General features: G+C 35.9%; 3 protein-coding genes and 1 long non-coding RNA gene across 4 annotated transcripts; 2 read left to right on the forward strand and 2 right to left on the reverse strand.

The window, feature by feature from the left end:
- The first annotated feature begins 1,162 nt into the window (after nt 1–1,162).
- LOC107819314 (stress-response A/B barrel domain-containing protein At5g22580-like) lies at nt 1,163–2,159 on the forward strand. The gene is made up of 2 exons (XM_016645417.2): nt 1,163–1,327; nt 1,737–2,159. The coding sequence occupies exons 1-2, from the start codon at nt 1,206–1,208 to the stop codon at nt 1,939–1,941; spliced, it is 327 nt and encodes a 108-aa protein (XP_016500903.1). The 5' UTR covers nt 1,163–1,205; the 3' UTR covers nt 1,942–2,159.
- Nucleotides 2,160–4,617: 2,458 nt separating this feature from the next.
- Nucleotides 4,618–5,982, forward strand: LOC107819322 (uncharacterized). Its single transcript, XM_016645424.2, has 2 exons — nt 4,618–5,490; nt 5,735–5,982. The coding sequence occupies exons 1-2, from the start codon at nt 4,776–4,778 to the stop codon at nt 5,833–5,835; spliced, it is 816 nt and encodes a 271-aa protein (XP_016500910.1). The 5' UTR covers nt 4,618–4,775; the 3' UTR covers nt 5,836–5,982.
- A 147-nt stretch (nt 5,983–6,129) lies between these two features.
- Nucleotides 6,130–9,108, reverse strand: LOC142172970 (uncharacterized). Its single transcript, XR_012702278.1, has 3 exons — nt 8,891–9,108; nt 8,492–8,556; nt 6,130–7,722 (listed from the first exon to the last, which is right to left on the reverse strand). It is a non-coding gene; the product is annotated as an uncharacterized LOC142172970 (long non-coding RNA).
- Nucleotides 9,109–10,527: 1,419 nt separating this feature from the next.
- Nucleotides 10,528–10,938, reverse strand: LOC142172672 (uncharacterized). Its single transcript, XM_075236340.1, has one exon. The coding sequence runs from the start codon at nt 10,936–10,938 to the stop codon at nt 10,528–10,530; it is 411 nt and encodes a 136-aa protein (XP_075092441.1).
- Nucleotides 10,939–14,753: the final 3,815 nt, after the last annotated feature.

A 14,753-nucleotide genomic window follows, 5' to 3' on the forward strand; every position in this document is an offset into this window, starting at 1 on the left:
ATGCATGTTCAAACATAATTTCAAATTTCAAATACTATTTTCAACTTAATTCCAAATACTACTCCCTCCGGTCCATAATAAGTGACCTTTTGGTCCAAAATAAGTATCCTTTTACATAATCAAGAAGGAATTAATTTTATTTTTCCAAAATTTTTGCCCTTATTTACATAGCCCAATATGTCAAGGTAACAATTAATTATGGGTAATTTAGTGAATACATATTTTTTTTATCTCTAGGAGTTCGTGTTTTCTTAAGTGGTGTGCTAGAACTAAAAAGTCACTTATTATGGACTAAAATGAGTACTTTTAAAAACAATTACTCCATCCGGTCCACAATAATAACCAATTTGCTTTTTTATTTTGGTCCAAAATAAGTGTCCATTTATATAATCAAGAAAAAATTCAATTTATTTTTTCAAAATTACTCTTATGTACGTAACCCTAAAAAATCATTTACTCCTCACGTTTGAGAAGATAAACAAGTGCTACTATAACTATGGTGCAACATTTAACGAAGGGTAGTTTAGTCATACTAACTATTTTCGTTTAGAATTTAGTGACTTAATGGATGCGCCCAAAACAAATTAGTCACTTATTGTAGACCGGAAGGAGTATAATTTTTACGTCCAAACTACTTGGTCCCACAAATGAGAAATAGTAGTAGTAGTGGTTTCTCACTATGATGTTGCATTTTGAAAACTAGTCCCTCAAATTCCAAGAAGAATGGTTCAGAGTGGGGTCACTCCTTTTTGAAAAGCAAGGTTAGGACAATTAGGGTGAAGCCATGAAAATTACATTGTCCCATGCAGCTAATTGTACCTTTTTCCATATATTGTTTTGCAGATATTGTCTTGTAAAGGAGAGACTTGACTTCATGGTACAAAAATGTGTATTTATGCAAAGATGGATCCAAGATTTAAGTTTTATGAGTACAATTTTTAAGATTATTATCCTTAAACTCATTATATTTTTAAAGTTATGAGTTTGTATCTATTATTTATTGTAATTTTAGTAAATTTTTACATATAAATTTATACTCTGCATTAAAAGTACTGAATTTAGATGAACTCGACACGTATAAACTCCATCTGCCCCAGCATGAGTGATGACAGACTGTTGAAGTTGACAGAAAAATAATGTTGGGTGTATATATAGGTGTCTTTTGGTGAACCATTTTGCTTCATTGGTTTACTAATTAACTGGCCATGGCTGATGGATTCAAGCATTTGGTTTTGGTGAAGTTCAAGGAAGATGTGGTGGTGGACGACATTCTAAAAGGATTGGAAAAGCTTGTTCAAGAAATGGATATTGTCAAGTCTTTTGTTTGGTAAGTCATTGAATACATTTTTATGCTCATTTTTATAAATACTGATACACTATATTATACGGACTCTCCAAAATGTTACTGTACCCGTGTCGGATCCTTCAAAAATACACTACTTTAGGAGGATCCGACATGCAACCGGAGATAAGTCTGAGCAACATAGCTGATACATAGAAGAGGAGTCTTGGTGCAACGGTAAAAGTTACCGTTGCGTGATTGGGAGGTCATAGGTTCGAATCGCGAAAACAGCCTCTTGCAGAAATGTGAGATAAGGTTCCATACTCATAAGATCAAATGTGGTCTTGGTCTGACTCTTTCCCAGACAGTGCGAGCTTAGTGTACAGAACTACTCTTTTGCTTGCACATTGTTGTGATGATTGTAAATTAAAATGGTTTCTATAACTTGTGGCAGGGGAAAAGATGCTGAAAGCCATGAAATGCTAACACAAGGTTTTACTCATGCTTTCTTGATGACATTCAATAACAAGGATGACTATACCACATTTGTTAGTCACCCAAATCATGTGGAATTTTCTGCTACTTTCTCCACTGTAATTGACAAGGCTGTGCTACTGGATTTCCCTGCTATTTCTGTCAAAGCACCTGCTCCAGCTTGACCACATGATCAATGTCACAAAAAAATAAAAAAAGCTAGTTGTATGTGTGCATCTATGTTTCAGTATGGTTTGATTTGTTTAGGATGATATTTGGATGTTTGAGGTTCAAGTGTGTGAACAGTCTATTATCTTTGCTTCCCAAATTGTGGATGCTTAAGACATGTAATGTATCACTATGAGGAATCTTGAAATAAAGGCTTAATACATACTTTCCAAAATTGTGGATGGTTAAGACATTTAATATATCATTATAAAGTATTATCGAGAAGTGTGATGAAATAGTTGTGATCCATTCATTTTTAATAAGGGATTTCGAGTTCGAACAAAAAAAATGTAGAACTTTTCGGTAGGAAGCGTTTTACCCTTTTAGATGGCCTACTTTGCGTAAATACAACTTAATCAGGCTAATGAATTTTGAATACTGAATGATTAAACAACAAACGTGTTGGCTGTTGAGATATTTAAGCTCTTTAATGAATTGGCATTGATATTTTACTACTCATACTATGTTCATTCTATATTGGGAAAAATGCATAAATACTCCTTAATTAGATTTGTCTTGGATAATTAGATTTGTCTAGATCACATGAACGAATCTTCAAAACTTAAAATTATAAAATAATTACCTTTCTTGATTTTATTGCTTTTTTGGAAGTAGTCCAACACGTGCTCCTTATTAAAATAATGTGGGGGTGTATATACTGGGCAGAAGTGGCGGAGCCAGAATCTTCATTAAAGGGTGTCAAAATATAAATAATTAGATACATCAAAAAATCACAGGGAGTAGTATAGTAAATATACATAAAATAAAAAATATATCTAGTAATATATTGTAATTTTCCAGTGAAGTGGTGTCACTCAATGTGACTCGGCCACTAGGCAGAGGTAGGTAAGGACTTACTTGTTCATACAATCTCAGTAGTTTTGGCTCAAACTCTATACATATACTTAAAAATCTACTAAATAAGTACATATAATAGAGTTGGAACCCAAATCAAATAGGGTTGAGTAAAATTAGTTGTCGAAGTCATAATGTTCAAATGTTGAATAGGACTTGATGTATACAAACGCGGGTTTCGGAGGCCATTTTTGCTTCATTGATTTACCAATAACTAGCAGCCACTGCTGATGAATTCAAGCATTTGGTTTTGTGAAGTTCAAGCAAGATGTGGTGGTGGAGAAGATTTTTAAAAGGTTGGAAAAGCTTGCTTTAGAAATGGACACTATCAAGACCCGTTTCACCATACATTTTGTCAAAATATATTTGAGTTTTTTTTTTTTTTTGCAAATACATGTTTGGCCATAGATTTTACTTATATTTTGGCAAATTCCTAAAACTCAAATCTCAAATCCCAAGAGCTGGTTTTGGCCCAAAATATCACTATTACATTTTTTAAAAATTACCCCAAACTTTTGTATTTTATAAAAGAGCTCACTATTTATTATTTTGTAACAACGCTGCTTCATCTTCTCGGTCATGTGATAGTGTATTATGTAGTTCATTATAAAAATGATAATTTTGTACCAAATTTATTTATGTTCAGGACTATGGTTTGCGATAATATAATGAATGTTATTGATAAAGGTAACGTTGGGTATTTGTGATAGTTTTTAGAACTTATAGGTATAAGTCATGTTTCATGTTTTTACAAAAAAAAAAGAAATGAAATATCTTTTGAAAACTTATGTCCAAATACATTTTCATCTTCAAACTAAACTTCACCCAAATCAAGATTTTTCAAAATAAATTTGAAAATCTATGATGAAACGCTAGCCAAGTCTTTTGTTTGGTATGTCTTTGAATACACTGTTCACATTTTCTCATAGGTCATTTTAATGTAGTCACACATTTTTGTGATAAATAGTACGTACTAATATTCAAATGGTTCTTTAACTTGTGGCAGGGGAAAAGATACTGAAAGCCATGAAATGCTTGCACAATGTTTCACTCATGCTTTAAAAATGACATTCAGTAGCAAAGAACACTATAAAAAATTATGTTAGTCACCCAATTTATGTCGAATTTTCAGCTACTTTTGCCACTGTAATTGACAAGGCTGTGGTGTTGGATTTTCCCTGCTATTACTTTCAAAGCACCTGTTATCCATGGCACAACAAACTAGTGTTATGTGTGTTATTATGTTCCAATATGGTTTGGTTCTGTTTAGACTGTTTTGGTCTAATTGAGGTTCAAGTGTTTGTATTGTGGATGGTTTTGCATTTTATGATATCCTTTCATGAATGGACATTTCAATAGAACATTGTGTCCTTTTCAACATCTTGTGACTAGTATTTTGATTATGAAATAATCACTGAACTAGAGTACAAATTTAACTTTTGACTTTTCATTACCTATGCTAGAGATCTACATGCTAAAATTAATCTTCTACTACATCATACTGACCCCATTATACCAAAGTTTGTCTGCCATATGTTGCCTCTATTATCACTAATCGGAAAATACAAACAAATTCAGTAAAATCTTACCCATGGAGACTGAAAGTAACGTGTACTCAAACCTTACCCCGCTCCCCGTTTATAAAGTAGATAGGTTGTTTCCAGACTCAAAAAGGACTTTGAGGTCAACAAAGCATATCAGATAAATAAAAAGGTAATAATATTTTATTCCAGAATTTTATGATGCTCAAAGAATATTACAGTAACAAAAAGGTAGAATTTTTTTCCTGCAAAGTGGAAAAGTTAGATTCTTTAATTCCTCCTTTTACAGCCTTTCATCTATTTTGCATTTTCTCATTGCATCAAAAACTCCATTTTTGAAGTTCCAATACAGTAGAAATATCAAATCAGGGTAACAAAAGAAAGGAAGCAAAAACATGGAAATCTTGATCAAGAAAGTTCATCTTTTAGTCTTTTTCCTTTCTTTAAACTTTTACATGTCTCAAGAAGCACAAGCAGCAAAAAACTACTGTGGTAATATAAGAATTGAAGAGCCATTTGTTTCTCAAAACTCAACAAATTCATCTTTCTTGAAAAACATGGTCTTTTGTAGATCAGAGATTTTATACTATAGAACTTCTGTTGGTCTTTTCCAAGTTTCATCAATTGATTACAAAAATAAAGTACTTACTGTTTCTCATAGTTCTTGTTCTACTTCATCTCATTATGTATCTGCTAAAGATTTATCTTTTGGATTTCCTCCTCCACCTAAGCCTAACTCATTACTCTTATTCAACTGCTTAAATCCTAAGGGAAATACATCAATTTTTCGAAATTGTCCTTACTTGAAAAATGAGAAAGGAATTTCTTTGAAGTTGTGTAAAGAAGGTCTAAAACAAGGGTCTTTTTCTTGTTTGATGGTTGATGATGTTCAAGATTTGGGAAATGAGTTTCATCCTAAGGATTTGAACTGTTCACATTATAGAAGAGTTTATAAAAGCAATTCTCAAGATGGGAATAGTGAGAAACTTGAGTTAGGGACAAGGATATCTTGGGATATTGAACATGTACCAAATCCTTGTGATGAGTGTAGAAAACCTTATGGTAATTGTGGAGTTGGATTGAGATGCCTTTGCTATGTAACTCAATGTAGTAAGTTCTCTTATCTCATAACTCAGAAGCTTTTACACTAAAAGCTTTCTTTGTTTTCTCTTGTCAAATCATTGTCATGGTTTGAGCCGTAGAAACAGCCTCTTGTAAAAATATAGGTAAGACTGTATACAATAGACCCATGTGGTCCGGCCCTTCCTTAGACCTTGTGCATAGCAGAAGCTTAGTGCACCGATCAGTTCTTTCATTGTCTTGATTCTTATTGTGGTGTTTTTTTTGTTTGCAGAGGTAGAGGTTTCTGCTGGTCTAATTCCAAAACCTAGTGGTATTGTGCTCTTCTCTTTGCTTTGCTTAATTGTTGTGATGGATCTTCTTGAAGGGGTTTGAATATAATTAAGCTCTTCCATTTTATGGAAAAAAACAAGATGTATTTATTTTACTTTCATTTTCAAAGAATGAGAATTTGTATTGAAGAATATCTTTGGGGATGTATATTGTACTATATGATATGATGTTATCATCTTGTACTAAAAAGTGTGAAAGGGAGCGTTACGTAACTGGTAAAGTTGTTGTTACGTGATCAGGAGGTCACGGGTTTGAGCCGTGGAAACAACCTCTTACAGAAATGCAGGATACTATTGCGTACAATAAACCCTTATAATAGTGTGGCTCTTTTTCGATCCCGCGCATAACGGGAGCTTAGTGCACTGGGCTAACCTTGTACTAAAAAGTGTGACGAAGATTTGCTGGATACTACTTTATCAATATATATATATATGTCTACTGAAATTACTAGTGGTGTGTTGCCTTTTCCACTTATTGTGTCTAAACTTTATGAATTGAGCAGGTTATGGAACATGTAGGGACATTTACAGCCCTTTAGTGAATGCATTGTTGAATTTAAGCTTTTCATTATGCTGTAAAGTCATGTCATTGTTTGCAAAAAGTTAAATGAATCCACATTTTTTCTAGAAATATGCATGTGGTAGGGATCAATTTTGCTTGTGATTATAGAAGAGAGTTGTCTTCTTGAGTGAGGTTGACAACTAGAGAATTTGCTGAGATAAATACCAAAGGTTACATTAGTTCAAAACAGTGGAAATATGATGAAATATTCTTGTTTAGAAACTGGTTCTTTTAGGTTGAATGACCAAGAGACTATAATTATGTTTCATAGTACTAGTAATAGAAAGTTAAAAAATGTATGCATTGACGGTGTAAAATATATGATAAATTACTTATATGGGTAAAATATATTGATTAGTAGAATGGTAACTACCCTGTGTAATACGTTAAACTAGGCTAATTGTGTAGAAATTTTTACATGCAACTTAAGTCCTTTCACAATATGGTGTCTAGAAATACTTGAGAAATTCTCATTTGAAGCATGCATGTTCCTCATTCTTTTACATGAGTGCAGCTTATGACGCTCCAAATGATGTACTGTACTTTTAATCAAATCATCGTCATCTTGAACTTGAATGCTCTAAGCATTAATTGTTGCAGCAGTTTGGAAGTGCTTACTGTCCTGTCATAGCTCAGCACCTTCTTCTTGTGATATGTTCTCCCCTGCTTCATAATCATATTGTAGAAGAAATGCACGAACCATCCCGCTTTCACACGGGAAAGTCCGCACCCCAAGGAGTTGTGTCACGATCCAATTTTGGATTGTGACCGGCGCTTAGGAGCAAGTGCTCCCAAGTAAGCCTCATCGGTAATTTTACAGAAAATCGAACAGAGTTTTCCCTATTTTTGGACCATCCCAAAAACTTTCCTGTCTCAAATCAACAACCAAACATCCTAATATCATACCAAATTATTGACAACTTGTCAATTAACCAATATAAGTCTCCACCATAACTAAACCACCAACTAACCACTAGAAATACAAATTTATCTCCAACTTTGATAAATGAGAACGATACTCAACATAAGACTATAATAACAAAAGAATACTCACGACACAATAACGATGGAGCGACTCAGAGTTCAATGAAAAGACCATAACAATAAATAAAATCTCTGCCCACGCGAATTGCATCGAGAGACTTAAGAGAATGCCGCCCAGTGTGACAGGCTCTTGCAAGAAATCTGTGTGCAAGCAAGAGAAGTTGCCCGTGAGCAGGGAGGAGTGCGGGACGAACTCATGCTGGAAAAACTCGTCGACGCCGTCAAGTATCTTGCAGACATGGACGAACAAGTGCGAGGCTCACCGAGAAATATCAACCCGTGCGCTCTAATTAACGATATTCTCGCCTACGTCAACTGCTGTCTCTGTAAAAAAAATTAGCGGGGAATGAGTCGCTAGCTCAGTGAGTAAATAACACTTAACCACAACCGTTTTTGTTGGGGACAAGTCAGAAAACATGCTAGTATATCAAACAGAAAATAACATAAAAATGCCCTTTCAGAAACAATAAATAATTTTCAGTCTCGTCATGCTTTTCTTGTAGTATAATACAATTAACAGTTTGGTAAAAAGCTTGGTAACCACCGTCTAATATCAATATTCACATTTAGGAGGTTTCAATGAACGAATCATGTAATCGGTATAACTGTGGACTTCTTCGCAAGAAGCCAAATATAACGGTAGTCCCTACTCGAGGGAAATCGGTAACGGTATGCTAGTTCTACCTTCCCACTAGCGGTGACTATAACTGTACTCTGTAATCGGTAAATACAAGGTGCACCAAGTCTAACGAACCCGCCGTTAGCTACGGGATCCTTCAAAGTCTACTCCCATTTATACTTGTCTCTGTAATCCATATATGCTCATAGGAAATATTTTAAAACAATATAGGACATTTCGGTTCTTATCAAATCATATAATTTCATTTGGATAACAATAAATTCAAGTAACGGTAAAATGTATCTAGTGACAACAAGAATATTTAAAACAATGGTAATCATATCAAATAACTATTTTGGTATCATATCGAGTAAAAGACTTGTCCCACATGCAACTCAAATTAATCGGTAACATATTCTTATTAAAAATCATGCAGGTTATGAAAACACAAATTGCTGTAAGATTACTACTCACAGTACTCGTGCCAAAATTCCAAATGCTTCACCTCGAGCAATTCGTACAACTTCCTCCAATTCAATCTATAATTACATAATATCGGTGTCATGTTAATTTCTATGTTTAGGCTAATTCATAGCTAATTTAGAATACCCAACCCTCGAGGTTCCATATTTGACTCTTAATTCGCCGAATTATATTTACCCACATATGAGTAATTACTAATCTATCAACTCCAACCTATTCATATAATTTACCCAGTTAATTCATGGAAAAGTCTCATGAATTTCTCCCAATTTCCTTAACTATATCTTTCAAATTTTTAGTCCAACTTCAAAATTATATCTACTCAGCCCTACAAAGATTATGTATATAAAATTCCATAGCCTTAAAAGAGGAAGAAATACATGTAACTACCTGGAGTGTATTGCTGAAACTTAAGAAATTGTATGCCAAAGATTAGATGAAACACGGTCTTCAGCGGTAGAGAAACAACCGAAGCTTCTTTCTTTTGTTTTTCTATTCGATGGTAGGTCTAAGGGATTTTTGTCTCAACCCTTTTCTTTTGCTTCTGTTTCAATTTAAGCAGACTGCGTATTCCTTTCCCCAACTCCTTTTTGGCTTTAATTATTTTTTGTTTTATTAGTTATTTTGCTAGATTTTGTTTCTTTTCCTTTTTGGGCAGAATGGGCTTCAACCTTTTTTTTTTTTGAATTCCTTATCTTTTTTTTTTGGTTATTCTTCTTCTTTTTTTGTAGCTAGTTTATTATTATTATTATTATTATTATTATTATTATTTTGCTAATGACCAATACACCCTTATTAAAATATAGGGTATTACAGGTTATTATGTAGACGGTCTACTCTAATGCAAGCATTCCACAGTTGAGACCAGAAACTTTTAAAAAAAAATTGAATTTGGTAGGGTGGTGATGAGCAAAAGAAAATTTAGTAAATATATCATGGTTTGTGTCCTCCAAGGTTGATGTTATCACAGTGGTTGCTATGTAACTCAAAGCTAGGTTTGATGCTACAAAATATATGTAGTTATGTACGAAGTCTACTGTGAAAAATGTGCAAGTTCACATCTTGATGGCATTAATTAAGTGAAAAGCTATTGAAAACTTCTCACTAGGGTATACTGGGACACTGAAAATAGAAAGTAGGGAATTTCAAATTGAAACTAAGGTTGTTAGATTCCTTACAACTAGGGTACAAATTATAGAATGACAGAGAGCAGGCTAAAAAGATATAGTTGCAAATTTATATGAAGATGACAATTCAGAAACAGGATCATGATAAATAAAGGAACAATAATTTGAATTGTTATAATAATTATGCTTCAATTCCAAAAGAAGTTGTCACATGAATCCTTACTGATCACGTCGATCCATTTTATCTCATATCACCAATGATATATTCTGTATCGTTAGAGTTCATAAGTTGATGAGTTTTATGTTGATTATATATCTACCGCAACCCTTTTTCTTTATCTAAGTTTGGGACTGACAATGTAAGCAAGCTCAGGCACACAAAGTTGATAGCTTGACTTGTTATTCTATCCAAATTATGTTTTAGCATTTCTTGATTCATTTAGTGAAGACAAAGGTGAGTTTTTTCTTCTTGCCTTTTGCATTAGGGCATCTCCAACCTTCACCCCCATTTTGGTCCCCAAGATGGGGATTTTCCCATTTTGGTGACAACTTACTTCAACCATCCCCCCCCTTTTCCCCCGAAAGCGAATATTCTTTTTTATATTCTTTTCTCTTCTATATTATATTATTATCTTTCATTTCAATTTTATTTTTTAATTTTCATTAAACAAATTTCATCTTTTATTTTCATTATTTTGTAATTTCCATTAAAACAATTCCATAAAATTTTAAATAATATAATTTGTAAGCAATTATTATAGATTAACTAATAATTCAAATAAAAGTGAAATAATTGTGATACAAGATTAATTAAATACATATTACATAACGATAAATTTTATTCGAAATACTACATAAATATTCAACTTCAACCTCTAGTATTCTCCCATAAATGATCTATTAATGCATACGAAGTGCAAAATGAGTATCTTTGTCCTTAATTCTTCCATGTCGAGCTAAAAATTCTTGAAATCGTTGATTTTCATCTTCTGCCATTTCTATTGTTGGAGGTGGACCTTCCAAATCATCTTGAATTGGTGCATTAAGATCACGCTCATTCTCGATTATCATGTTGTGCAATATAATACATGTAGTCATTATATCATGTAGCACTTCTTTTTGCCAAAAACGTGAGGGTCCTGCAACAATTACAAAACGTTGTTGCAAAACTCCGAATGCACGTTCAACATCTTTTTGACATGATTCTTGTTTCATCGCAAAATAATTTTTCTTTGCCAAACGTGGCTCACGAATAGTTTGCACAAGGGTTGACCATTTTGGATATATATTGTCAACTAAATAATAGCCCATATTATATTCTTGTCCTTTCAATTTTAGCAACATCTAATATTTTATATTTGCACTATTCATTTTTTGAGATGATCATATATTTTTTATACAATTATAACTTATAATAAAATTAACTTATAATTTTACATAAAAATAATAAATGCACGAAAATTAATTTATCAAAATTATACGCCAAAGTTAAGATGTTAAATTAATATTATAAAGATATTACATAAACATAACTAGGTATAAATAAAGAGATAAATTAAAAGAGTTAAATAATAAAATAAAAATAAAATATGCATGAATAGTAATGTGGGAGATGAATAATGTACCCCCATCTATTCATCCTCCATTTTAAGGGTAAAAATAAAGGAGGATTGAAGCTTCATTATGACAAAAGTTGCCCATATTACGGGGAAATGGGGGAAGGTTGGAGATGACAATAAGGAATTAAATTTGATCCTTTCCTTTTCTTCTCCCACTTTTGTAATGTTTCCTTCTCCTCTTTATTATGATCGTTGGTGGTTCTTTTTGCTTTTGTGAAAGGTGTGTGGTGTTTTTGGCCGGATGCTCCTTTTGCTAAATTTTGATGCTACAATGTACAAGGTCAATAGTAAAGAGTTTGCAAGTCTTTTTTTTTTCTTTCTAATTCGGTATTCACATTATGGCTCCGTCCAATCCGCATTCGCATCGCGTAAGGCCTATTAAAGGGACCAAAATTGTTTTTATTCTTAAGGCTCAAGCTCGAAACTTTTGATTAAGGGTAAAATATTTTATCCATTCCACCACAATTCGTGACGGTGGTACAAGTTACATCTTGATGGCATCAAGTAAATGAAAACAATTAGTGACTTGGATATCGAAATAGAAAGGAGGAAGTTAGAATTGAGATTAAGGGGGTTCAAGATTTTCAAAATTCTTTAGAACTAGGACACAAATTACATAATGACAGAGGCCAGGTTGAAATAACAACAACATTTGTATGAAGATGACAATTTAGAAACAGGAACATGTTGAAAAATAATGTCAAGGTTTTTGGTCAAACACCCTGTGAATTTATGGGTGTCAAATGGGCTTATTGAGTAAAATTTGAACACGTCAAAATGGGTCAAGTCAATGAATAGATCGTGACTTAATATGTCTAAATTCTGCTTGTCTAAGTGAGTTAACTCAATAAGTTATGACTTAAATTATGATATAAAAGGAAATATAACAATATATTATTTAGCTTAAATTCCTAAGTCTCTAAGTTTGTGGTAAACCACCTTGTGAATTTACGGGTGTTGAATATGTTGGTCGAGTCAAATTTGAGTAGGTTAAAATGGATTAAATCAATAAATATGTCTAAATTTTACATGTGTTATGTCATGGGTGGCTTTTCAGCCGTGCCCCATGACCCCTTGGGCGCGCCCCGTGGCGTCCTAGCAAGCCTTCCAATGCCTAGCGCCACGGACAACCACGTGGTCTTGGCCGCGCCAAGTGACAAGCGCGCATGTACCTTTGTCGCCCCACCGATATCCCTTACCAGAGCCCAATCGCAGGCAGATGCCAACAGCGCCGCGCGCGCAGACCCTGATGCCAAAGACTATGCTGCTGACAACGGACCTGTTTCTGCTTATAGCAAACTAAGTCTTTTTCATTGTAAATATAGAGTAGTTTTATTCCATGTACTTCCATTATGTTTCTCCAGCTTAATCAAGTCTAGTCTTGTAGCTTTGGATTATTTTTTTAAAGTATTATTAGGGGGGATCAAGCAATCAAACTTTCTAGCAAGCAAACAATTCTCTGTACTGGTGTCTCTCCCCCTCGACACCGCGTTGCCTTTCTGTAATAGATTTCATTAATGCAATCAATCTTTCTTTCGTTCTCAATTCTCAATCCTGTTCTCTCAATTGCTCTTGGCATTGGTTTTCCCGTACGACACTGACAATCTAGTCTAGCGTACGGAGGGGACCTCAGTTGGCGGACAACAACTGCACTGACATCAGTTGCTTAGCCTTACGTCTCCCTTCCAAGGAATCTCAGGAAGGCACCACGTAACAGTTGGTATCAGAGCCTAGGCTCGACATCAGACGAGAGAACGCATTGCCATTACCACCATTTCTGACCATGCTGAATTTTCCCTTGAACAGACGGTCGACGGATTACTGCCCATCATGAATACTGCCTGAACTAAGAACCAGCCTAGGGCAAAGGTTGGATGACCTGGACCACAGGGTGCTACAGGCCGAAGTTGACATAGAAAACATCAATCGTGACTCCGAGGGAGACCGGCAAACGGCAGCCACAAAGGTAGCCAAAATTTTTGGCAAATTCGAGGGATTCTAACAGGAGCGTGCCGAGGATTTAACTTACAGGGCACAAGAGGCAGACAGGGTGACTGCCATGCAACAAACTATTGACGACTTGACAGACAAGCTCAATGTCGTCAATGCTGCTTTACAGGGCCTGCTGCGAGGCGATGGAAACCAGATTGGGGACGCTGCAAACCCCATTTCCGCGACACAAAAATTGAAAATTCGTGAGCCAAAGCCATACAGTGGAGCTAGGAATGGCAAGGAATTGGAGAACTTCATCTTTGATATCGAACAATATTTCGATGCTGTTGGGGGCCTTGAAGAAGGTAAGAAGGTAGCAACTGCTGCCATGTATCTTCAGGGTGATGCTAAACTCTGGTGGCGGGTGAAATACGAAGCCATCAAGGCCGGTGAAGATGTTCTCGAAACATGGGCAGAACTGAAAGCAGCCATACGCCTACAGTTCTTCCCCGAAAATGTTGAATACAATTCAAGGAGAAAGCTACGAGAAATCCGTGCGGGACTACGTGCGGGAATTCTCCGCGCTCATGCTAAGCATATGCGACATGGGGGACAAAGACAAGCTCTTCACTTTCCTAGAAGGGCTGAAACCTTATGCCCGTATGGAGCTACAAAGACAACGGGTAGATACCCTGCCCAAGGCGATCCAAACAGCTGAATGCCTTGGGGACTATCAAATGGAAGCTCGGAAGGATAGGCCTCAGCCGCCTGCCTGAGCGAGATTCAAAGGGGGCCAGTCTAGCAATGGTGGCCCTAGCAGAAGTGGGGGAGATCGGAGCTCAACCAAACCTAAGGCTCCCTCCACAGGCAGCAACAGTGCTGCATCTAACAACAATGATCGGGGGAGGAAGCCTCCTTCAGGGTGCCGTCATTGTGGCGGACCACATTGGAACAATGAGTGCCCACATGCACAGATGAATGCCCATCAGACTTTTGATGATGGGACGGATGACGATTCAGACGATGCGGATCAGACTGAACCCGTAGGTGCCTTCAATGCAATTGTTGGCTCCATTTCTGAGGCATTAGCAGAGACTAGTGCTGGTATCCGTAAGAAGAAGGACCCATGTCCCGTCACCAAGAAAGGGAAAAAGAAGGCGGATGATGAGACTCCTCTTAAGCACGAGAGGACCTTAATGTTCGTTGAGATGAAGGTGAATGGCAAGCCCATTCGGGCCATGGTAGACACGGGTGCTACCCACAACTACTTAGCCTCGACTCAGGTGGAGCGCCTTGGTCTAGTTGTAGGGAAAGGTAGAGGCCGTGTCAAGGCTATCAACTCACCTCCCCAGCCAGTGGGTGGAATAGCCAAAGAAGTACCGGTGAAGCTTGGCCCTTACGAAGGAAAATTCAACCTGCGCGTGGTGATCATAGATGACTTCGAGTTGATAGTTGGATTGGAATTCCTGAGGCAAACCAACACCATGCATGTACCGTATGCTGACATGTTACTGATGATGGGAGCAAACGGGACCAAGCCCTGCATTATCCCGTGCATGCCCATGAAGATGGCCG

This window comes from Nicotiana tabacum, chromosome 18 (genome assembly GCF_000715075.1).
Source record: "Nicotiana tabacum cultivar K326 chromosome 18, ASM71507v2, whole genome shotgun sequence".
Taxonomy (NCBI): Eukaryota; Viridiplantae; Streptophyta; class Magnoliopsida; order Solanales; family Solanaceae; genus Nicotiana; species Nicotiana tabacum.